The following is a 25,421-nucleotide window of genomic DNA, read 5'->3' as shown; positions in this document are numbered from 1 at the left end:
ATGACCCTCTCTCGGAGCCTTTGCCCCCAGAGGAGAAGTGCTAGTCACTACCTAAGAACCTGTTGTTTGCGGGGTTTGTTAGGACTATGGCTGAGGCCATCCCCTTTCATCTCCTTACGGAGGACGATGCACACCATCATGCTGGAAGTACTCCAGTTCATTGACGCTCCTAAAGAAATCGTGGCAGTTCCGATCCACAACATTTTTAAGGAACTTCTCCTTAGTATGTGAGAGCACAACATTTCCGTCTCCCCAGTTAACAGAAAGGCCGATGCCACCTACTTGGTGCAACAGGCCCTGGGGTTCGAGAGGAGGCAGCTCCCCCCACCAGTCGGTAGTGGAGTCCGCCCTAAAAAAGGCCCGACGCTCCCATACCCATGCTTCTGCTCCTCTGGGACGTGAGCATAGGGAATTTTTTTTAAAATTTAAACTTTATTAAATTTTTAACATATATATGACATCACTGTCAATCAAAATAATCTATTTATTTATTTATTTCGAGGCTTTTATATACTGAAGTAGAGCGGATTGCCTTCACTCCGGTTTACAAGATAACAACTTAATACAATTTGATAACACTGGAACAACTTAATAAACTGTGAACGGAGTAAGGGTCGTAGGAAAAGGGGAGCAACGATTACAAACTGAAAAGAACATTTTACAACAAACGATAAAATCATTTAAAATGGGGGGACTTAGGGCAGATATTAATCTCCAGAATTAATATCCAGATAATGGATATTAATCTCCAGAATTACAATAAAGCAAACATAATATTGATCAGAGGAAAGGGCAAATGGAAATTATTACCATCATATAACAAAATTTAACATTATCCTTTACCCTTTTCCCTCCTCTCCCATAACATTACATGATTAAATAGCCAAATACTATGTAATTGGGGAGGCCAAGAATCAAGTTGGGAGCATTATTCACATTCAAGAATATCAATATTAAAGAAAATGAGGAGAGTCCCAGTCTCAAGTATTGTACGATAACACTAGTTGGCAGTACTCCTGATCAGTGACTTAGCTTCCAAGAATGACTTGAGATCATCTGGTTCAAAATATACATATTTAAGATGATCAGTTTTCATGATACATTTGCATGGATATCTTATATTAATCTGGGCTCCAATTTGCTCAGCTTGATGTTTTAAAGCTAGAAATTCTTTTCTTCTTTGTTGAGTTGCTTTTACAATATCTGGAAAGATCCAGATTTTTTGTCCATAATACTGAACTTGTCTATTTCTCAAAAACAGCTTGAGGACTAGATCTCTGTCAGAAGGAAATATAAACTTAACAAGCACAGTTCCTTGTCTTTCAGTAGACTCTTCACCCGAAGCCTCCGATATTGCTGAAATATTAACAGTAGACTGATCTTTTTTTTTTATCAAAGGATACAAAGTAAATCTTAGCTAAAGGTGGCATTGCCTCAGATGGAACTTTTAAGATTTCCTGTAGATATCTCTTGAACTGGAGTATACTGAATTTGAGGAAAATTCATAATTCTCAAGTTCATATATCTTCATTTTCTGTCTTTTCCAATTTCTTAATTCGATCCCTTTCCCCCTATATCAGACTTCCTTGCACTTTTTGAATTTGAACCACTTTTTGTTCTAAATCTTCTATTTTTGTAACATGTACTCCAGCTTGTTGTTCCAAAACTTGTGAACTTCTATTTGCCTCAGTTGTAGCTGATGTTAATAAAGATATCGATCTTTCTAGCGATATTATAGCTGACCAAACCCTGTCCAAAGTTATTACAGATGGTTTTTGCAAAGTCTATATCTTCTCCGCAACTATATCTTCTCCGCTAGTTTTCCCCACACCTCTGTGTTCACTGGCAAGTTCCTCCCTTCCCCCTAGGAGCCAACGCCATTACCAATTCTTGTTGATCAAACTTATTATCTAACAAACTTCTTTCTATAGGAGAAACTCTTAAAGTTCACATTTTCACTTACTTCAGGATTCTTAGTCGTATTCAATTTCTTCGGCGTTTGGCCCACGCGGGGTTTCCACTCCTGCAGAATCTTTTATCCGTTGCTCCTCGCAGATGTTACCGCTGTAGGGGGGGAGGGTGTTGTCAGCGATCCAGGGCTAAGAGAAATGGACGAGGAAAGTGACGCTGCATTTAGCTCCCCAGCAACGTTCACAGTTCCTCCAACTCCTGGAGAAATACCGGGACCAGTGGCGAAAAAGCTCTGAATTCTCAGTTGAGTTAGGCTTACTGGAGATGACATACAAGGTATATCTCGCAGTTTATGCTTTCTTTTTGAATGCGGCATGTTATTCAAACAGGCACAAAATGAGGAAAATTTCAGCCCAGAGCAGAGCGTGTCCGACGCGTCTCTAGAGCATAGGGAACTTGACGCCATAGGGAGAAAGATCTTCCAAGGCGCCATGTTGGTTGCCCGCAATGCAGCTTTCCAACTCTACATGACTCAATATAACTGCAATCTCTGGAAGTGAGTCAGGACTTTGCAGAAGGCCTTCTCCAGCAGCAGCAGGAAGCACTTGTAGCCATTGCCTCGCTGGGCCTGGAAGCAGGGAATCACGAGGTGTGCTCCACCTACGATATTTTTGAAACTGCAGCCCGCTTAGCCGCCATAGGCATCAGTGTCAGATGAATGGCTTGGCTCAGGGCCTTGGACCTCTGGCCAGAGGTCCAGGATAGGCTCGCCGATGGTCCCCTGTACAGGCAAGAACCTGTTTGGGGACAAGGTCTGGGATGCGATGGCACAGCTAAAGAACCAGCTAAAGGACCATTTAAAACATTTAAAACTAATCGGAGAAAGTTCTTTTTCACTCAACGCACAATTAAACTCTGGGTTGGACCCCCTCTCATGCCCTCTCCCCCGGCTACTGGACTACCTGTGGCACCGGAGTCTGGGCTACAGACCAGTTCCGTCAAAATACACCTCAGTGCTGTCAGCGCGTACCACTGAGGTATTGCTGGCAGTCCTGGTTTGGTCCAGTCCCTAGTTGGCCGCTTCATGTGGGGTCTCCTTCAATTGAAGCCCCCTCTTTGGCCTCCGGCAATGTCCTGGGTCATCAATGTGGTCTTGACAAGACTGATGCAGCCTTCCTTTGAGCCCCTGCAGTCTGAAGTTCCTCACCTGGAAAGTTACATTCCTGGTGGCGATCACTTCCAGTCGCAGGGTCAGCGAGCTCCAGGCCTTGGTTACGTACGCACCATACACAAAATTCTTCCACGACTGTGTGGACCTACATACACGGCCTAAATTCTTGCCCAAGGTGGTGACTGATTTCCACATCAATCAGTCAGTCGTTCTACCCAACTTCTTTCCGAGGCCATATTCCCACCCAGGGGAATGTGATCGCCATACTCTGGACTGTAAACAGGTGCTGACGTTTTACCTGGACCAAACAGCGAACCACAGACAGTCCACCCAGCTCTTTGAGTCTTTTGTACCCAACAGGTGGGGGCAGCAGTGGGTAAGCAAACCCTATCGAACTGGCTGACGGATTGCATTGCATTCTGCTACACACAAGCAGGCCTCCAGCTGGCCAGCAGAGTGAAGGCTCACTCTGTGCATGCCATGGCGACGGTGTACCATATACGTATGGTCCCAGTCGCTGAAATCTGCCGGGCTGTGACCTGGAGATCTCTCCACACGTTCGCAGCTCACTACTACCTTGACAGGGATAACTGTCAGGACAGTACCTTTGGTCAGTCCTTCCTGCCCAACCTGTTCCGGACTTGAACTCAGCTCTCTTCACTTGTGCTCCTTGTGGGACCAGTCTGCCTCCTGTTTTCCCATAGCGCCGCAGTTGTGTTGTGCCCATTGGCCGTTTTTTGGTCTCTCTGGTTGACAGGAGTGGTCTGGAGTTCTGTACTCACCCACATGTGAGGACTACATCCTGCTTGTCCTAGGAGAAAGCGCAGTTGCTTACCTGTAACAGGTGTTCTCCTAGGACAGCAGAATGTTAATCCTCAGGAACCCCGCCCACCTCCCCACGATGTTGGGTTCACCTTCGGTTTATTGTTTTATTTTTTCGCTTGTCTACTTTGCTATGTTACGAGACTGAAGGGGGACCTTGCGTGGACGCGCGCAAGGTAGCAGGCTGGGCATGCTCAGTCTGCTAGCCAAAGTTTCTAGAAACTTTGACAAAAGTTTTCCATGCCGGGCTCCATTGGATGACTAACATCCTGCTGCTCTAGGAGAACACCTGTTACAGATAAGCAGCTGCGCTTTCTCTGCTAGTTTATATTAACAAAATATAACACTACATTACACATCCTTACAAAAAAGAAAATAGTATAAGCAGTTTTGCAATAATTTTGCAGCTTACTTTTTGGTGTAGTATACACAGCTGACTTGTCACTCTCTGAGCTTATCAGACAGCAGCTGAGGGAGGATATGGATCACAAACTCAGTAAAGGGTTGTGGAGTTCAGCCAGTTTGGCATTGACTCGTGCACGTATATGCTAGTTGAGAGACTAATGATTTACCTTGTTACTCTTTCTACAGGCGTATAGCACTGGTTTTCAGACTTTGTGTTGTAGGGACTGTCTTTTAAGTGGTGTGTGGTTACGATATCTGATGTCCATATTATTACAGATTATAATATATATATAATTATTACATTGACAAAAATAAAAAAGAATTTGGAGGTGATGCAGTCTGCTTTGTAGGCATCATACATGCTCTGAGTTTGCTTTATTGCATTTCAACATTAGAAGGTGAATATTTATTTATTTATTTATTTAGCATTTTTTTTATATACCGAGGTATAGCAGAGTTGCCTTCACATAATCGTACGTGCTAATTTCCTTTCCTTGAGTCATACCAGACCAGTCTAGACAAATGAGTTTTGCTCCCATACCAACAGATGGGAGGCATAGAGCAACTAGTTTGCAGTGTCAGCATATATAGTATCTCATGCTTACCCTCAGCGTGCTAGAATTCTCTGTTATAAGCTCCTAATACAATTGCTCCTCTCACCCCCATTTACCAGAGTGCTTCACAGGGAGCGACATAGCAGCGATCCACTCAACCTTGGGAGATCGACTAATAAGAAGCCTAACAGGGCTGCTAACTATAACAAAGAACATTATATATACAGATATCCTCAGCAGTACTGGGGGAATCCCTCCTGCCCCCCTTCAAAATAAAAAGAATGAGGAATGAGAACAGCTTAAGCAACCTGGAATCTGAGAGGATCCTGGACTTGTCTGCCAGTACTCAAGGAAAGGGAATTAGCAGGTAAAGATTACATTTCACCTTTCTTATCATCCCTCCGACCAGTCCAGACAATTGAGATGTACCAAAACCATTCCTCAGACTCAATGGGATACTGCTAGGCCTTCATTCAAAACACTTGAGCCAAAAGTGGCTCGAACATTCATATGATAATGCTTTGTAAATGAATGCAAGTACTTCCTGTATATATTGAACAGATAAGCTGGGTGGAACTCTGCTTCCAGAGAGGCCTGGACCCTGCTCAAATGCACCCTAATACATCTGAGAGGTAGTAAACTTTTTAAAATGCACATGGAGCTGATGGTTTTCTTAATCAATTGAGCAATCAGAGTTTTAGAAGCAGCATCTCCTTTCTTTAATTCACAAAAAAGGATGGCCAAATTGTCAGATTTCCTGAAAGAATTACACCTTCAGATATTGCAGAAGTCCTCTATAAACATCCAACTGGTGAAGATCTTCATTTCTGTCCACCAAGGAATCATTCCTAAAGGAAGTAAGGAAGGAAAACCATCTGGTTAAGATGAAATTGCAAAAAAAAAAAAAAAAAAAAGACAGAATTGCATGGATCATAACTGCCTCACTGGAGAATTTGAGAAAGGGCTCCCTGTAAGAGAGCCTGAATTTCTGAGATCCTCCTCATCAGAACATAAGATTTGCCATACTGGCTCAGGCCAAAGGTTTATCAAGCCCAATATCCCATTTCTAGCTGTGGCCAATTCAGGCCACAAGTACCTGGCAGGATCCCAAAAGGTAAATAGATTCCATGCTGCTTATCCCAGGGACAAGCTGGGGAACATATATTCAGAAATACCGCCTTCAAGATTAAATCTTTCGGAGACACATTCTTGGTAGTCTCAAAGTAAGCACTCTTAGAACCAAATTTAGATTCCACAAAAGACTCAGCTCTCTCATAGGAACCACAAAAACATCCACATATGCCATAAGGGATGACCCTTGCAAATTAACCCTGTAGCAGAGAGGGCACCTGCAGTTTGAGAGAATTAAAATCTAGCCCTTTTCTTTCCAAACCCCAGGATTCTTTCTGCCATCATAGCTACTCTGTTATGTCAAAATGGGTGCCCAGATTTCCAAGAACTAGGTTCCATCTTGCTTATTGTGAAGTTCACCACTCAGCCCAGCTTCTGCAAGAGCTGTATCACTTTGGTGGTGGAAGCCCAACTTTCTTCCTGTGTCTTTGCCCGAATCAGCCAGTCATTCAGGTAAGGATGAACTAGAATGCCTTCCTGGAGCAAAGCTGGAGCCACTACAACCATCACTTTGGTGAACAGCAATGCGTTGAACTGGAATTACCTCCTACAACTGCAAATGCAGGAATATCTGGTCATCCTCCCTTTGGGAGGATGACCAGATGACCAAAGTTAAAATTCTCACTTTGTCACCTCCATCGTGACATACATCAGAGTTTCCTTCTGGCACCAAGACACACTCTGTGCCCTGTTGACCTACTCAGATCCAAAATGGGCTGGAAGGTACCTTCCTTCTTGGGGATAACAAACTACATTAAATACCTTCCCTGTCCCTATTCTGAATCTGGAACCAGAACCACTGCTCCCAACTGAGAGAGACATTCTAGAGAGAGTGAATAGGGGATGCAAGAAGGTGTTTGAAACAGAATGGGAAAATTCCAAGATGTTAACAATCTCTGATGATAGCCAGAACCAATCAGTCCAAAGTGATTTGGAACCATCTCTGGTAAAACAATGCAGATGATTACCTATTTGGACTTTTGGAGAAAAGGCCATCAAAACTTCATTGGGGACTTCAGGCACCACTGGCCTTATCAACAATTCCATCTTTTCTGCTGCTCTCATCCAATCATAAGGACTGCAACCTTATAGCTGGCTTCGCTGTGATGCCAAGTCTCTCCAAGGATGATAGCACTTTAATTTCCTGAAATGGGTCTTAGCTGGGGAAGACTGGAAGTGACTTGTAGCTCTATTTTCTCACAGGACAAGCAGGATGGTTGTCCTCACAAATGGGTGACATCGAGGATGGAGCCCACCACGGAAAACTTCTGTCAAAGTTTAAACAGAACTTTGACTGGCCCCTACTGGGCATGCCCAGCAAGGCACTGACCCTGCAGCCAGCAGGGGTCTCCCTTCAGTCTTCTTTTTTCCGCGCAGCAGTTGCCACGCGGTGAAAGGAGCTCCCTTACCACGTTCCTGACAGGAATTCGGTACTTTTCTTTCCGAAGAAAATTTGCCCCTCAGGGTTCTCCGACAAATTTTTGTCACCTTCGCAGAAACCGGTAAGTTTTTTGCCTTTTTTCCTCGACTACCGTCGAATTTGGCCCTCGAGGCCTGTTGGCACTTACCGAGCCCGCGACTAAATTTGGCCTTAAGCCATGGCGACGGGGTTCCGTCGATGTCCGGATTGTACCCGGACTATGTCAATCACAGACCCCCATAGGGTTTGTGTTTTGTGTTTGGGTAGTGAGCATGATGTCCTGACTTGCACCAAATGTGCCCTAATGACACCTAAGGGTCGCAAGGCCAGGATGGAGAAGATGGGGCTCCTCTTCCATGCACCCACCCCAACGCCATCGATAGCATCGACGTCATCGGAGCCGGCACCGTCGAAATTGCACCACCATCGTCAACCCTCCGGCGACCGTCCACCATCGATGACTTCTCGGCCGTCGACTCCTGTCCCCTCCCCGGATGGGCGAGGTGACCGGAAGGACAAGCATCGCCATCGACGGCACAAGTCTCGGCCTGTCGAGGATCCACAGTCATCGACCTCTGAACAGGCCGAACCACCGACTAAGAGGCCTCGATCAGACTTGGCACCGTCCACGTCTCGTTCGCAGGCATCGAGGAAACCCTCACCCTCTCGGGGTGTGGGAGCCGTGATCCCACCGGTTACGGTGGTCCCTCCGGCTCTGCCTCAGCCTCCCTCTCCCGTCGAGCCGGGTATTGTTACCCCTGGTCTCCGGGCTGAACTGGACCGGCTGGTCCAGGAGGCCATCGAGAAAGCGATGCAAAGATTCCAACCTCCATTGGCACCGTCTCCGGCACCGATTCCGGCACCGCCACCGGCATCGACCCCGGCACCGCCTCCGCCACCGAGGAAGGAACCGACCACCGAACCTTTGGTGGAAGCGCTGGCACCGCTACTACAACGTATGGAGGCACTTGTACATGCCCTTCCATCGATGATTCCAGTAGCACCGACAGCGCCATCGTCTCCGACTGGATTTTCATCGGCGGGAGAAACACCGTTCCTGATTCCCCCTTCCGGGGTGGTCCCATCGGTGCCTTCTCGTATATCTCCACCGATTTATCCTTTGGCTCCATCGGTTCCAAGACCGGCACCGACTCCATCGGCAGCACCGAAACCCTCGATGCCGTTCCCAGTACCGATTGTACCACCGGTTCCTCCAAGGTTTCCTTCGATGCCTTCGGATCCTCAACCAGGTCCATCGGGGCTTCAACCCCCAAGTGATCCCTATGATACCTGGGGTGATGATACATCTTCTGACACAGATTTACCATCACCGCCTTCTCCTACAGAGAGTAGAAAAAGATCTCCTCCAGAGGATCTCTCCTTTATAATTTTGTAAAGGAGATGTCCGAAATTGTACCTTTCCAGCTGCAATCTGAGACCGATGACAGACACCAGATGATGGAACTGCTTCAATTTTTGGACGCTCCAAAAATCATCGCTTCCATCCCCATTCACCAGGTGTTTCTCGATCTCTTAAAGAAAAACTGGGAATCTCCTTCATCTGTATCACCAGTTAACAAGAAGGCTGACTCCACATACCTCGTCCAGTCAGCACCAGGCTTTCAAAAGCCTCAACTGGATCATCGCTCTGTTGTGGTTGAGTCCGCACAAAGAAAGGCCAAGCGTCTAAAGCCACACTCCTCCACTCCGCCGGTCAAGGACAATAAATTCCTGGACAGTGTGGGACGGAAAGTGTACCATGGAGCTATGCTGATTTCTCGCATAGCCTCACATCAACTCTACAAGACGCAATATAACAGAGCCATCCTTAAACAGATGCAAGATTTTGCTGACACATTACCTGACCAATACCAGCCACAGCTTCAGGCCCTTCTTAACAAAGGGTTTGAAGCAGGGAAGCACGAGATCAGAACGGCTTATGACATCTTTGATGCCTCCACAAAGGTTTCAGCTACTGCCATTTCGGCCAGACGTTGGGCTTGGTTAAAGTCATCCAACCTTCGCCCAGAGGTCCAGGATCGTTTAGCGGATTTACCCTGCTTAGGGGACAATTTGTTTGGAGAACAAATTCAGCAAATTGTAGCTGAATTAAAAGATCACCACGAGACGTTAAAACAACTTTCTTCTGTTCCGTCTGAGGTTTCCTCCAAACAACCACTTAAGAAGGACTCTAAGAAGTCGTTCTTTTGGCCACGCCGTTACTACCCTCCATCGGCCAGGCCTCGTCCAGCTCGATCCTCTACTAGGCCTCAGCCGCGTCAGCCTAGGAAACAAAGGCCTACTGTAGCCCCTCCTCCTGGGCCTGCGGCTGGCCTTTGACTCCCCTGTAGGGAACACATGCCAAACCCCTCTTCCAGACATTCCTGTAGGAGGTCGACTGTACCATTTTCTACAACCTTGGTTGCAGATCACCTCAGATCAGTGGGTGCTAACAATTATCGCACAGGGTTACCACCTCAACTTCATAACTCTTCCGGCAGACTCCCTGCCTCTTCAAGCGTGGAGTCTATCCACCCATTTGGCTCAATTACAACAGGAAGTATCTCTTCTTCTGCAATCAAATGCTATAGAACCCGTTCCTCCCTCTCAACGAGGCAAGGGATTCTATTCCAGATACTTCCTAATACCAAAGAAATCAGGGGGACTACGTCCCATTTTGGACCTTCGAGCCCTCAACAAATACCTTCAAAAAGAGAAGTTCAAAATGGTAACCCTAGGCGCGCTGCTCCCTCTGCTACAAAGAGGGGATTGGCTGTGCTCTCTCGACCTCAAGGACGCTTATACCCACATTGCGATCACACAATCCCATCGCAAATATCTGCGGTTTCTAGTAGGCCACGACCATTATCAATACCGTGTCCTACCTTTCGGTCTGGCTTCTGCCCCACGAGTCTTTACCAAATGTCTCGTAGTGGTAGCAGCATTCCTAAGGAAGGAAGGTGTCCACGTCTACCCCTACCTGGACGATTGGCTAATCAGGGCTTCCACCCAACAGATAGCTCAATCCTCCCTAAAATTGACAATTCAAACACTCCTTTCCTTAGGGTTTCTTGTCAATTACGAGAAATCTTGCTTAGTCCCGTCTCAAACCTTATCCTTCATTGGGGCAGACTTGGACACCTTACAGGCAAAGGCTTACCTTCCTCTTCAGAGGGTCCACACCCTAATATCCCTGGCTCGCCAGCTCCAGTCTCAGAACACTGCCACGGCTCGCCAGTTCCTCATTCTCCTAGGACACATGGCATCCTCGGTTCAAGTCACTCCCATGACCCGACTAGCCATGAGAGTAACACAATGGACTCTACGACACCAATGGATTCAAGCTTTTCAGCCTCTGTCCTCCATAGTCACAGTCACACAAGCGCTGCGCCTATCATTAACCTGGTGGACGACTCAGGTCAACCTCCTTCAGGGCTTACCTTTTCTTCCACCGGATCCGCAAGTAATCCTAACCACCGACGCTTCTCACATCGGTTGGGGAGCCCATGTGGACGACTTTCAAACCCAAGGGTTATGGTCCAAAGAGGAAGCCGATCACCAGATCAATTTCCTGGAACTTCGAGCAATCCGCTATGCGCTCCGAACTTTCAAAGATCATCTATTTCATCAGATAATCTTAATCCAGACGGACAACCAAGTGGCCATGTGGTACATAAACAAGCAGGGAGGCACAGGCTCCTTCCTTCTGTGTCAGGAAGCTGCGCAGATCTGGGCGGAAGCCCTCTCCCACTCCATGTACCTCAGGGCCACTTACCTGCCGGGAGTAGACAATGTATTGGCAGACCAGCTGAGCCGTGTCTTCCAACCACACGAGTGGTCACTCGATCCTCTGGTAGCGACCTCTCTGTTTCACAAGTGGGGTTCTCCCCGCATAGACCTCTTTGCGTCCCCTCAAAACCACAAAGTGGACGATTACTGCTCTCTCATTCGGAGCCAGCACTCTCGGCCGAGAGATGCATTCTCCCTCAAGTGGACAACCGGTCTGCTCTATGCATTCCCTCCACTCCCTCTTGTGTCAAAGACTCTCGTGAAGCTACGCCAGGACGGAGGAACCATGATCCTGATAGCACCTTACTGGCCACGCCAAGTATGGTTTCCAATACTCCAGGATCTCTCCATCCGCAGGCACATTCCTCTGGGAAAGGACCCGCATCTGCTCACTCAAAACGACGGATGCCTCCTCCATCCCAACCTCCAAGCCTTGTCCCTGACGGCATGGATGTTGAAAGGTTAGTCCTTCAACCATTTAACCTTTCAGATTCCGTTTCTCGGGTCCTGATAGCTTCACGAAAGCCTTCCACAAGAAAGTCTTACTCATACAAATGGAAAAGGTACACATCATGGTGCACTTCTCAGTCCCTTGATCCCCTTTCCTGTCCAATCTCCAAATTCTTGGACTATTTATGGCATCTCTCTGAATCAGGTCTTAAAACCTCTTCTATCAGAATGCATGTCAGTGCGGTAGCCGCCTTCCATAAGGGTATTGGGGGTAATCCTATTTCAGTACAACCCCTAGTAACACGCTTTCTTAAGGGCTTACTCCATCTAAAGCCGCCCTTGCGTCCTCCGGCCCCATCCTGGGACCTTAACCTGGTTCTTGGTCGTCTTATGAAACCTCCTTTCGAACCTCTGCACTCCTGTGACTTTAAATATCTCACTTGGAAAGTGTTATTCCTTTTGGCTATTACTTCAGCTCGCAGGGTTAGTGAATTACAGGCCCTAGTTACCTATCCGCCTTACACTAAGCTCCTGCAGGACCGGGCGGTATTCCGCACTCACCCTAAATTTTTACCTAAGGTAGTTTCGGAGTTTCATATCAATCAATCTATCGTACTACCTATCTTTTTTCCCAGGCCCCACTCCAACTCTGGAGAGCAGACCCTGCATACCCTAGACTGTAAACGGGCTCTAGCTTTTTACCTAGACCGTACAGTTTCTCACAGGAAGAGCACTCAATTATTCGTCTCTTTCCATCCTAACAAGTTAGGACAACCTGTGGGTAAGCAGGCTCTTTCTTCCTGGTTGGCGGACTGCATTTCTTTTTGCTATGAGCAAGCTGGCATTCCTTTTCAAGACCGTGTTAAAGCACACTCTGTGAGGGCCATGGCGACTTCAGTAGCACACCTTCGATCGGTGCCGCTTCCTGACATCTGCAAGGCTGCAACCTGGAGTTCCCTCCATACCTTTGCAGCCCACTATTGTTTGGACAAAGCTGGAAGACAGGACTCCATCTTCGGCCAATCTGTCTTGCGTAACCTTTTTCCAACCTGATGTACCAACACCCTTCCACCTACCCGGTAGGGTGCGGATGCCCTTTCCCAAATTTCTCCTCAGTTGTTGTGCCTGCTGCACACCGTTGGGTACATTTGGTGCAAGTCGGGACATCCTCAGCTCGGTACTCACCCATTTGTGAGGACAACCATCCTGCTTGTCCTGTGAGAAAGCAAATGTTGCTTACCTGATGTAACAGGTGTTCTCACAGGACAGCAGGATGTTAGTCCTCACGAAACCCGCCCGCCTCCCCGCGGTGTTGGGTTCGTTTTATTTTTACTTTCTAGGCACTGCCTGTAGCTTGAAAATCAGACTGAAGGGAGACCCCTGCTGGCTGCAGGGTCAGTGCCTTGCTGGGCATGCCCAGTAGGGGCCAGTCAAAGTTCTGTTTAAACTTTGACAGAAGTTTTCCGTGGTGGGCTCCATCCTCGATGTCACCCATTTGTGAGGACTAACATCCTGCTGTCCTGTGAGAACACCTGTTACATCAGGTAAGCAACATTTGCTATCTGGAAGTCTGAGTGACTTAAACAGTCCCAAATCCCTTCTCAGAGTCCTCTCCAAAAAGAAGCTTGCTCTTAAATGGAAGTTTGGCAAGGTGATCCTTTGAGGCTGAACCTGCCATTCAGTTTCTCAGCTAGAGTAAGTGATCAGCTACTCCCATTGCCATGTTCCTTGCTGACACCCAGACCAGGTGATAAGCATCTACCAAGAATGCCAGGTCCATTTCAAGGTGTGCTGCCTTCTCCACGTCTGTACCAGCCACCTCAAGTTACTGAATCCCAGCATAGATATGCTGTAACAAGTTCTTGATCTTAAAAATTCTTGTGCACCGTACTTCCCTTCAAGGGATTAGTGGTCTTCCTAGTGACACTAGACTCCAGCATGTCCACCTGTGGAGCTCTCAGGTTTCTGACTTTCAGGCTTGCATCCTGAGGAACCCATTTTGCAGTAACCATCTCCATGATTGGATAGTTCATTCAGACTCTTGTAGGCCTGGAGCAGAGGACTGGCTGGTTGGAGGCTGGTGCTTTGCATGCAGGTCTACAGACGTCTTATTCCTGACAACATCAGAACCTCTGTTTTTTTTTTCCTCTCTCTCTTGACCATCTAACATGAACACGGAATCCAGGGTACCAGCAATAAGAGAGGGCAAAATCATCTTGTTAAAAGAAGCAATTATGGAGGTTTCTTCCATCTGAACAAAAATGGTTGTCTCCAGCCCCCCATCCCCCCACCCACCCTTTTTACCTTAGGGAAGCCCATGGAGGTGCTTGATTTGGTAAACTGTTCTCCAGATCCTAAACTAATTCTAGCAGGAGCAATTCCTAGACAGTTCATCTTTCAGTGAGGTGAATAGGGAGTCAAACACCCAGAGCCTGGTACCATAACAGTATGAACCTTAGTGAAAGTGGAGAGGCAGAGGAGTTTTCAGAGAGATCAGCAATGGCCACTGCCTCCTCCTACAGAATGGTGGTGGCCACAGACCCTGCAGAGCCACCATATTCTAAGTGATCCACAGACCTGGACATGCCTCTCCCCACAATGGGTGCTTACCCTGCTGAGGGACCGATTCAGATTGCAGTCCTGATGCAGCCTGATAAGGTCTGGAGCTCCTCTGTCCAAGCTGATTCTCTTACCTCTCTTGACTATTCTGCATTCATTATTCTTTCCTCGTAAAGTAAGCTGTACACGAAAGCACTGCCTACTGTAAGCTTGAAGGGTAGGGGAGGAAGGAATAGCATGAGGGAATAAGTTCAGAGGCTTGCTGTTGATCCCCTGGAAGCCCCCTGCTTTGCCTATGCTCAACCAAAGAACTGCTGCCCCAGGAGCCAGGCACTTTCTCCAAGAATTCCTCTTTGTCAAGCTCAAGTCTTAATTCCAGAGCAGAATGAGGTATGCTATAACTTCCATCTGCTGGAAGCAGAGAATACTGGCAGACTGAGGTAAGCACAGGACCCTGAATGGGGTGACATTGGTAAACTAGTTGCTGTCTGCCTCCATCTGCTAGTAGGGGAACATAACCCACTTGTCTGAACTGGCTTGATGGGATAATAAGAAATAAAGTAATATGGTTGGAGTGTCACTCTATTAGATACATAGCAATCAAAGTAAAATAAACATTTATTGGAATAACTTGCTGTGTTTTTGCTTATATTTCTGTTTAAAATACATTGTTATTCCAGTAAGCTTTTTTTGTTCTTCTTTATTTCTTCATTTAAACATTAGTAAAAATACTGCTTACCATTGAGAAGAGGTTAAAAGTTCAGCTCCCTCAGTCTTGGGAACCCTAGCTTGACCTCTGTTGGGATGATCTTTCTTGCTCCCCTCAAAGTAATCTGACCAAGTGTTGATGAATGTATGTTTTAGCTATCCTTTTCTTCTGCCTCTTGTCTCAGGAGGTCTCCTGCTATTTTCCTGTTTATTGAAAACATTTTATTTTACTTGACTTGGTTGGATCTCATGTCGTTTCAAGGATTCAGTGTTGTGTAGTATAAAACGAAATATAACCATGGAACGTTTGACTTTTATCCTGCTTATTGGTACAATTCTTGGGACATAGTCCTGAGCCATATCCCAGACTTTCTGATCAGTGGGGGACTACTAAAGAGTGCAGCTACATCTAGCTGTTCCTTAGAAGCTCCTCAGCTCAGAATCTGTATTGCTTCATCCAAAATATTCTCCTCTTCTCAGCAGGATGTTTCCAAGCCATGCTGCATGCCTATGTGACAGCAGCTGTAGTTTTCAGGAAAGGATCAGTAATCTATTTGCATTATGTCAAGCTTCCACTAAAGAAATCTCTGTACATTACATCTGGTGATTTAGTCATTAATGTACTTCAGGTGGTGGCTCTATAGAGGTGACTCGCAGCCCAGATATGCCCACTTGACTTGTTAAATTCACCTTCTTACATACCTTACATACCTTCTTACATACATACATAAATTCACCTTCTTACATACATACAGTCACTGATAGAGAAAGTTTGTGTCTTGGGCTATATACTTTCTACAACAGATGCTTCATCAGACAGTAGGACCCATTATCTAATGATGCCCTTTAATTGTCTAATTCTGTTTCTTCTGGCAGTAACTAAATGAATAGAAAAGTGATTTTAATCAGTTGACTGAGCATTTATGACCCGAAAGTCATAGTCTGGTTGCATGAAGATCTTTCTTTTAAAAGGGTGGGTTTTTTTTATCATGGGCAGAGTACTCTAGTAGCATATGTTTTATATAGTGCTGACAGTAAAGGTTCTGATTGAAATGTATATTAAAGATGAGGTACCATCAGATTGTTTTTATTTTATATTCTTTGTGTTTTATTTAAAATGCATCTCTTGTACTTGGTTGCTTTGTTTATTATTCATTTTGCTGCTCTGTTTTCAACATTTTTGGAAATTCTTGGGTGCATCCCAGAAAGCACTCCTGTTACTGTTAATTGACTCACTTTACTGAGGTCATAGTGCTGCCACTCAAACTTGATGATGATCCATTTCTAGTTTTGTAACAGCCATCCCAGTGTGTTCTTTAGGTCAGAATAGCACTAGACTGACAAAACTAAAAATAAAATCACAAATTGCATAAATATTAAAAAAAAAATATATATATATATATATATTGTACCCTTTAAAGAAATTAGAATGCAATCCATGCCATAATTTGCAAATAATCCACAGAAGAAGAGGTACAGAAAGGAATAATAATAATAAAAAAAGAACATATCATTACTTAATGTAGCAGACTGTCCTTTCGTAACAGGTAGCTTTAAGCATCCATTTTCAACTTTTTCATTACTTACTATATTAATTCCATCAGTGTTCTGCTATTAATATATACCTGCCCCTACTCTCAGCAATACATTATCCTTTTTACTGCATTATGGGATTTTGACATTGTCGGAAACTGAAATGGCCACCCGGCTGTCACTGTTGCATTTTTTCTTCAGGTATCACATAAGGCTTCAGAAAATCATTAGAATATTTGAGAGCTAAAGTACAGATATATTTCTGCCTTGTTCATGGTACATTTTCTTATACTATGTCCCTGTTTGTTGGTATCTATATGGAGTGTATATACAGAGAAAAAATTACAATATTTCCTTTTTTCTTACCATCAGTTCCAGTTTCTTCCGAGCAAATGGAAGCAGCAGAGAAAGAGGACAACAGAGCACAATTGAAGCGACGACAAAGCCCCAGCCCGACCCCCAGCAATAAATCAACCAAACGTGCCAAAATTAAAGTTACCATTGTTTCACATGGAGAATCTGCCATAGCAGGGAATGCCTTGTCTCACACAGGGTCACAGGAAGGTGAGCCTGAGCTCCAGCATACTTGGCCCTCTTCTCAGTTCAGGAGGTGGATGGGAAAAAATGGAAGAACTCATGATTTTTAAAATATTAATGTATCCTGTGATGTACATATTAGAGAAGAGTTAAATAAGGAAGATTGGTGATATCACAAACTTTCAAGAGACAAGCCTGCATCAGGCCAGGACTTAGGTATAGGCAATATAGGCAACTGCCAAAGGTGCCAAATACCTGGATTGAAAAGAAACCTGCTTATGCCTGCTTGTATGCCTGTGAGCCAGTGCTGCTTCAAAATGGCTCTGCTGTGGCGCTTCCTGAGGGGGGAACCCATTCTTGCTCTTGCACCAAAATCTTAAATCCAGGCCTGGCATGCACCAAAATTTATAGGGTGCTCCCCTAAGGGAAGACAATAGTAAGGTACAAAATCAGGGTCATCAACCAGCAATTTTTTAAAAAAGCATAACATTGACATGTCTTAAATTATTTTGTACCAACAACTTTCTGAGAAGCCACAGCATTGTTCCTTACCTTACTATTTAGAAACCATGAGGAACAGCTACATAAATGAGTATCCACAACATACTATATATTTTTTAAATATTATGAGCAGGTATCAGATTGTTAGTGATATGCCCACATAAGACTTATACTTGTTTTCCCTCTACCACCCTTACTTATATGATAGTGTTATTTTCTCTTAAAGCATCTATTTTTTATATATATCTTTTATATGTGGATAATCATGTATATAACGGTTCCCTGTGGTTTTTAAATTATTTTATGTCAATTAAAACTTCATTCGTCTCTCTTGGAAGTGGCAGCAGGGCTCAGGTTTGTGTCTCTGGTAAGGAGGAACAGCCCTATCTAACCATGACAGGAACTCATGCACAGCTGGGAGAAACCTGTTTCAGCAGTCCTTTGCCTAATTGCAGCTTGAAAGACTCCTGATACAGGCAGAGGGAATCTCATATCACATAAAGGGGTGAATCTTGGCTTAATAAGCACAGCTGTGCACAAAATGGCAACAGTATAATGTGTCCCTAAAAAAAAAAACAGGTTGTCAGCAGAAAGCTGGCAAACTGTCAATCAAATCATTTTCATGTTATTTATTTTTATTTATTTTATTTACGATTTTTATATACCGATGTTCATTTCAAAAAGAGATATCACATCGGTTTACAATAAGGTACAATAGGTAATTCACTATCCCCTAAAAGGGCTTACAATCTAAAAGTTTTGTACCTGAGGCTAAGAGATTACAAAAATAAAATCATCAAAATCAAAGTTCTTAACAATTAAGCAAAAGGTATAACAAGGAGCATATTAAACAAATAACACAAAGGGTTGCACGAAGGGGTGCACAAAGGGGAGTGCCCCTTTGTCGCACCCCTTCGGCGCAGCGCCTGCTGGCTTGGCACCTTTCAAACTGCCCGGATCCGTTTGCGATGATGTCAGGGGAGGGGGCGGAACTCAGAATCATGGCTTTCCCCACAGAAATCTCTTCTCAGTTTCAAAGGCAGTTTTTTCAATTTTTTTTTGTCTTTTTACCTTGGATGTTAGCTGTTACAAGGTGATCAGCACTGGTGGGTAGCCCTCCCCATCACAAGCGCCTGCTGTAACAAGATACACAGGGAATGAGACAAGCCATTTATATTGGGGCTTAAGAAAATGCTTATAAAGCAGAAGTAGGCAAGCCAGATAATTTGTTCCCTGTACGTACTAGGATCAGTCCAGACGGTGGGTTATGTCCCCCGTCCAGCAGATGGAGTCAGAGCAAACTTCTGAGGGTGCTGGCATATAAGCTGGTGCAACCCTCCTAGCCCTCAGTATCTCTCTGACTCCTGCAGATGTGAGGAGGGGAACCCGTTGCTTCCCCTAGCTAGTGGCTCCGTTCCACACTTTTCTTTCTTATATTTCCTTCTCAGGTTGGATCAAGCAGTAAAAAAAAAAAAAAAAAAAATTTTATTTACTATTAGGAGAGTTTTATTTTGAGTAGTGAGGAGGCTTGGGCTTGCCGCCCTAACTCTTGCTATCTGGACTGCCTCTTCTTTAATTTCCCTCTCCTCTCCTCTCTCGCTCTCTTTCTCTCTCTCTTGCTTTCCCTTCACGTCGGCAGTCGTTTGGGGGAAAGTTTGGTAAGTTTTTGTGTCTTTTTATTTGCAGCATCGCAAGCTGTACGGAGGTGGATGCTGGTGGGGCCAGCCTCTCCCCTACCCTGAGTCGCAGTTTCCCTCCCCCCTCTCGCCGCCCCGCGACGCGCCAATTCCCCGGGGTAGCAGCAGCAGGGAGGTCTTTCCCCTGCCGCTCCTGGGGGGAGGACTAAGAGTAGAGCGAGGGCGAGGCAGGCCTGCTCCTCCCGCGGCACGACTCTTGTCGTCACTACAGCACCTCGTTCCCGCCCGGGCCCGACGCGATGCAGCGTGCTCGCTGCCCGTCCTGCGGCGGCCCGGGACAGGGCGGCTCGCGGGAAGGTCCGTGCGGCAGGTGTCTCCCCGGGGGGGAGACAAGCGCCGCTCCCCCGACGATTTCGCCGCCACGCTCGGAGCGCCGCGCTCCTAGGGGAGGTGCCCCGCCCCCTCCTTTGGCGGGAGCGGCGGCCATCTTGGAGCTGGAGAGCAGCGTGGGATCCGATCCTGAGGAGACTCAAGAGGACTTCGTGTCGCTGGTACCGCCGATCCCGGACCCAGGCCCGCTCCCCTCCACCAGCGGACTCTCCAGGGACCCCCTAACCTCCCCTCCCCGGGGCCTCCAGGATTTTCGGCTGACTTTGTGGTGCTCATGCACCAGGCTTATCTTCAAAGCCTACACCCTACGGGGGGGGGGTTGTCAGCGGCAGTTCCTTCGCCGGCCAAGTCCCCAAAGCTCACAGGTACTGCGGCTGCGGTACCGGGGGGCGCGGGGGGGGGTGTCCCAGGGTGCCACTGGGTCTTCCGTTGTCCCTGGGAGGGACGTCTCCTCTGCCGGACCCAGGGGGTGACCCGGCATCCCAGGGGGATGATGAAACGACTTTGGCAGTCCACCTGGAATGTGATGACCCTCGGGTGCTTCGAATCTTTCGTAAGGAGGAATTGGCGGAGCTCATTCCCCATGTTCTTCAGGAGTTGGACCTTGACCCCCCTGTTGAGCCCCTGGCTCCCCCGGCTCCCTCCGTAGCTTCCGCCACAAAGAAGGGGGATCCAGTGCTGGCGGGCCTGCGTCCTCTGGCTAGGACCTTTCCTATTCATGATTCGTTTCTACAGCTGCTAGTGAGAGAATGGGATACCCCGGAGGTGTCCCTCCGGGTTGGCAGGGCTATGGACAAGCTCTATCCTCTCCCCGGAGACTTTCTGGATCTCCTTAAGGTCCCTAAGGTTGACTCAGCGGTGTCCGCCGTCACGAAGAGAACCACGATCCCGGTCACAGGGGGTACAGCTCTTCGAGACCTACAGGATAGGAAACTGGAGGTCGCCCTCAAGAAGATCTTTGAGGTCTCGGCACTGGGGGTCCGAGCCGCCATCTGTGGTTCCCTAACTCAGAGAGCCGGTCTTCGGTGGGTCCAACAGCTCCTCACCTCGCAGCAGTTGCCGCCGGAGGAGGCGGCGCAGGCGGACCGCCTGGAGGCGGTCATAGCCTATGGCGCAGATGCCTTACACGACTTATTGAGGGTCCTTGCGAGGACCATGGTGTCAGCAGTCTCCGCCAGACGACTTCTGTGGCTGCGAAACTGGGCAGCGGACCCTTCCTCCAAATCTAGCCTGGGGGCGCTACCTTTCAAGGGTAGGTTTCTTTTCGGCGAGGACCTCGATCAGATTATCAAATCTCTAGGTGAAAATTCGGTCCATCGGTTGCCCGAAGACCGCCAGAGGTCCTATCGTCCATCTTCATTGAGCTCCAGGAATCGCGCACGCCCACAGCGGCGTTATAGGGGTACTAGGCAACAAGGACCCAGGACACCCTCCGGGAGGTCTCAGTCTTGGACCCGGCCCTTTCGGGGTCGCAGACCCGCCAGGGACTCCTCGGCTCAGGGAGCCTCTGGTAAGCCTTCCCAATGATGCCAGGCCAGTCCACTCCTCGCTACCGATCCAGCCGGCCCATTGGCGGTTTCTCCGCTTCAAGATTTTGAGTCAACATTTTCAGTTCCAGGCCCTACCCTTCGGACTGGCGACCGCGCCCAGGACTTACACCAAGGTTATGGTAGTGGTGGCAGCCGCGCTCAGGAAGGAAGGCATCTTGGTCCATCCTTACCTGGACAATTGGCTCATCCGAGCGAAGACTCTTCCGCAGGGTCGGTCAGCGGTCGACAGAGTGGTGACCTTCCTCCAGTCTCTCGGCTGGGTGGTGAACTTCAGCAAGAGCAGCCTGCTGCCCTCCCAGCAATTGGATTTTCTGGGGGCACGCTTCGACACAGTTCAGGGCAAAGTCTTCCTTCGGCCAGACAAGGCGCAATCCTTGCGGGACCAGATCGTTCAATTTGCCTCTCTTCCGGTGCACACGGCTCGGGACTACCTCCAAATTCTGGGCTCAATGGCATTTACGATAAATCTCGTGCCCTGGTCTTTTGCACACCTGCGACCTCTGCAAATGTCTCTACTATCGAGGTGGAAGCCAGTGTCTCGGGATTATCAGGCGCTCATCCCTCTCTCTCCAACCGCCAGGTACAGCTTGAGGTGGTGGTTGGACCCCAAACACTTGGCCCAGGGTTGTCCTCTGGAGGCTCCGGACTGGATAGTAGTCACTACCGATGCCAGCCTGTCCGGTTGGGGGGCAGTCTGCCTCAAGAGCTCGGCTCAGGGTCAGTGGACAAAGGAACAGATGACCTGGCCGATCAACCGCCTGGAGACCAGAGCGGTGCGTCTGGCGCTCATGCATTTCCTGCCCTTAATCAGGGGTCAGTCGGTTCGCGTCCTCTCGGACAATGCGACTATGGTGGCTTACATTAATCGGCAAGGGGGCACCAGGAGTCGTCAGGTGGCCCTCGAAGCCACTCGTCTGATGTCATGGGCAGAACGGTTCCTCGTCCATCTGGCGGCTTCGCACATTGCCGGGGTGGACAACATTCAAGCGGACTACCTGAGTCGTCAGGCCCTGGATCCCAGAGAGTGGGCTCTCTCCGAAGATGCGATGGCCCTCATCGTGCGGCGCTGGGGGACACCCTCAATGGATCTCATGGCAACCGCCTCCAACGCCAAGGCTCCAAGGTTTTTCAGCCGCAGAAGGGAGCGGGGCGCGGAAGGGGTGGACGCTCTAGTTCTTCCTTGGCCGTCCCGACTTCTCCTCTATGTCTTCCCCCCCTTGGCCCCTGGTGGGCAAGGTGCTAAGAAGGATAGAGTTGCATCACGGATCAGTAATCCTAGTGGCTCCGGAATGGCCGCGTCGGCCGTGGTTCGCAGATCTACTCAACATTGCGATAGACGGTCCTCTTCGGCTCTCACACCTGCCTCGTCTTCTTCACCAGGGTCCGGTATTTTCGGATCAGGCGGAACACTTCTGTCTTGCGGCCTGGCTTTTGAAAGGAGGAGTCTCCTGCGTGAGGGCTACGCAGTCTCCGTGGTAGACACTCTCCTCAGAGCGCGAAAGACCTCGACCTCGGTCGTTTATGTACAGGTGTGGAAGGTCTTCGAAGTCTGGTGCTCCGCATGGGGTGCCCACGCGACAGCAGATCCTGGCGTTCCTTCAAGAGGGGCTGGAGAAGGGTCTCTCCTACAATTCCCTGCGAGTGCAGGTGTCTGCGCTGGCCTCCTTGGCTCGCTCCTCGGGAAGGCCTGATCCCTCGTCTCATCCGGATATCTCACGGTTCCTGAAGGGAGTCAAGCATCTGCGGCCGCCGGTGCGTCAACTTTGTCCTTCCTGGAACCTCAATCTAGTGTTGCGGGCTCTCGCGGAATCTCCTTTCGAGCCCCTGCATCAGTCCTCTCTCAAGGATATCACTCTGAAGACAATTTTCTTGGTGACCATTGCCTCGGCGAGGCGCATCTCGGAGCTCCAAGCTCTCTCATGTAGAGAACCTTTCCTTCGGTTCTCGGACTCGGGAGTCTTCATCCGGACAGTTCCTTCGTTCCTGCCCAAGGTGGTCTCGGCATTTCACTTGAACCAGGTGGTAGAACTTCCGTCCTTCCCACCGGACGCCCCTAAATCTCTCCGGCGCCTAGACGTGAAGCGGGTTCTTTTACGTTATTTGGAAGTGACGAATGAATTTCGTGTCTCCGATCATCTTTTTGTTCTCTGGTCTGGGAACAGAAGGGGCCAACAAGCGACGAAGACCACCATTGCGCGCTGGCTCAAGGAAGCGGTGGCTTCAGCGTACATCGGCTCCGGAAAGGATCCTCCGATAGGCATCAAGGCTCATTCTCTGAGAGCCCAGGCCACTTCCAATGCGGAGTCGCAGCACGTCTCCGTTCAGGAAATCTGTAGGGCAGCGACCTGGAAATCTTTACACACGTTTTCCAGACACTACCGGCTCCATTTGCCTGTGGCGGAATCAGGCTCCTTTGGGGACAGGGTTATTCGAGCAGGGTTCTCAGGGACCCACCCGGTTTAGGGAAGCTTTGGTACATCCCACCGTCTGGACTGATCCTAGTACGTACAGGGAAAAGAAAATTATTTCTTACCTGCTAATTTTCGTTCCTGTAGTACTAAGGATCAGTCCAGACACCCACCCACTGGTTCTTATGATTTTGTCTTGAGCAGTAATTTCTTTTTCAGCATAGCTGGCCAGCTCAAAGACGCTACTAAGAAAATGCAAAGATTCTCGAATGTTCGAGTTTTCCATTTGCAAGTTTTTTGGCTAAAGAAACTCTATTTCCTAAAGATAACATGTATATAGTTCCATAAACAGTTTGGTTTTGCTTGATCCATTCACCAGTTAGTAGTATTTTCTGCTTTGATATTCTTAATACTGAAGGGACGCAGAGGGCGTACTAGGTTAATAGAGGGCGCCCCACAAGTTTTTCTTTGTCTCCATCTGCTGGAAGGGAGCATAACCCACGGTCTGGACTGATCCGTGGTACTACAGAAACGAAAATTAGCAGGTAAGGAATAATTTTCTTTTTTTTTTTCCTTATTCTGCTTGGTGACAAATCATAATAAAAATAGGAAACATCTACTGACTGATAAGGCAAGTGCCTAAACTGTCTGGTCGTGATTGGATCTGGGGGTATACCTGCTCGAAGTCGCTCTCTCCTGTCCTTTTACTTAGCCTTCTCTTTGGCGCTCATTGTCTGAGTGTATTTGTTTCAGTTGTCAGTACTTTTGGCAAGTTGTTCTGGTTCACAGTTTTACAGTTTTTTACAGTTTGACTTGTGGATATGCTTGATCCATCCTCCTCGGTCTGTCCAGTTTTCTAACTTGGCTTTGATATTCTCGATACTGAGGGCTAGGAGGGTTGCACCAGCTTATATGCCAGCACCCTCAGAAGTTTGCTCTGACTCCATCTGCTGGACGGGGGACATAACCCACCGTCTGGACTGATCCTTAGTACTACAGGAACGAAAATTAGCAGGTAAGAAATAATGTTCTTATAGTCAAGTCAAGGAGTGTAGTTTGGTTCCAAACATATGCTGAACTAAATTGAGTAGAAAAAAAAAATCAGTAGGACCTAGTCCTCTGGCTTATTAGTAGCATATGACACTTGAGTTTGTCTCCTGTCTAGGGCTAATGAGGCTTGAATATTTTTCCAAAGGTAGCTGAGAAGCAACACTAAAGGGTTTAGTCAAAGGGGGCAGTTTGCCCTCCACCCCTTGGCCAGTGAAAGGCTGGAGTTGCCCAGGCTTGCTTCCTGGGAAGACTCGATGCATTTTGTATTTCTTGTTTGATTTATTCTGTCTGCTTTTTCCTTTGTTTCTTTGCCTTATCTCAGTTCATTCTCTATCTTTTCCTCTCTTCAAATATTTCTAATTTTTCTGTCTAATATTTTTGTTTTCCTGTTTCTCTTTCCATCATGTGTTCCTATATCTATCCACTGCTTCTGCCTGTATTGCCACCTTTATTCATCTTCCTAGACTCACCCCCTCTCCCTGTATTTTTCTAGCCCAAGCCTAGCCTGTTTCATTATTTTTTTTCCTATCCTTCAATCCATCTTCTCTGCTCATCCCAATCTTTTTCCTTTTTTCTCCCGGTTGCTTCTTTCCCTTTCTTCTCTCCTGCTTCTGTCTTGTATCCCCTTTAGTCATGTTGATTATTTCCTTCTCTTCCTCCCAATCCATGCCATATATGACATACATGACTTACCAAAGAATGAAATGTGAAAAAAATGGCAGTGCTTTCCTCTGTGCCTTACAGTTTTTAGTGTTCTCTGTGGACAAGCATGAAGAGTCGCACAAGAGGGGTGACATCATTTGATAGTGCTGATTTCAGAAGTTTCTCTAGTTTAGAAAGCTTAATTAGTTCTTTCTGAGAATGCATGGTAGTTCCTATGCTGCCGTCGCTGCAC

The 25,421-nt window shown here is 47.4% G+C and overlaps 1 protein-coding gene across 6 annotated transcripts in view; it reads left to right on the top strand.

Annotated features, from left to right (window-relative positions):
• The window catches only part of KANSL3 (KAT8 regulatory NSL complex subunit 3), a 331,289-nt gene that overhangs the window by 198,884 nt on the left and 106,984 nt on the right, over positions 1 to 25,421 (top strand). For all 6 annotated transcript variants that reach the window (XM_029604292.1, XM_029604291.1, XM_029604289.1 and 3 more), the window contains one exon: positions 16,826 to 17,017. In XM_029604292.1, coding sequence (XP_029460152.1) covers positions 16,826 to 17,017 — 192 coding nt within the window. The remainder of the gene's footprint in view (positions 1 to 16,825; positions 17,018 to 25,421) is intronic.

Source organism: Rhinatrema bivittatum, chromosome 5, assembly GCF_901001135.1.
Source record: "Rhinatrema bivittatum chromosome 5, aRhiBiv1.1, whole genome shotgun sequence".
NCBI classification, from domain to species: Eukaryota; Metazoa; Chordata; class Amphibia; order Gymnophiona; family Rhinatrematidae; genus Rhinatrema; species Rhinatrema bivittatum.
Note: the sequence above shows the minus strand (reverse complement) of the source record. Positions and strands in the feature narration are given on the sequence as shown.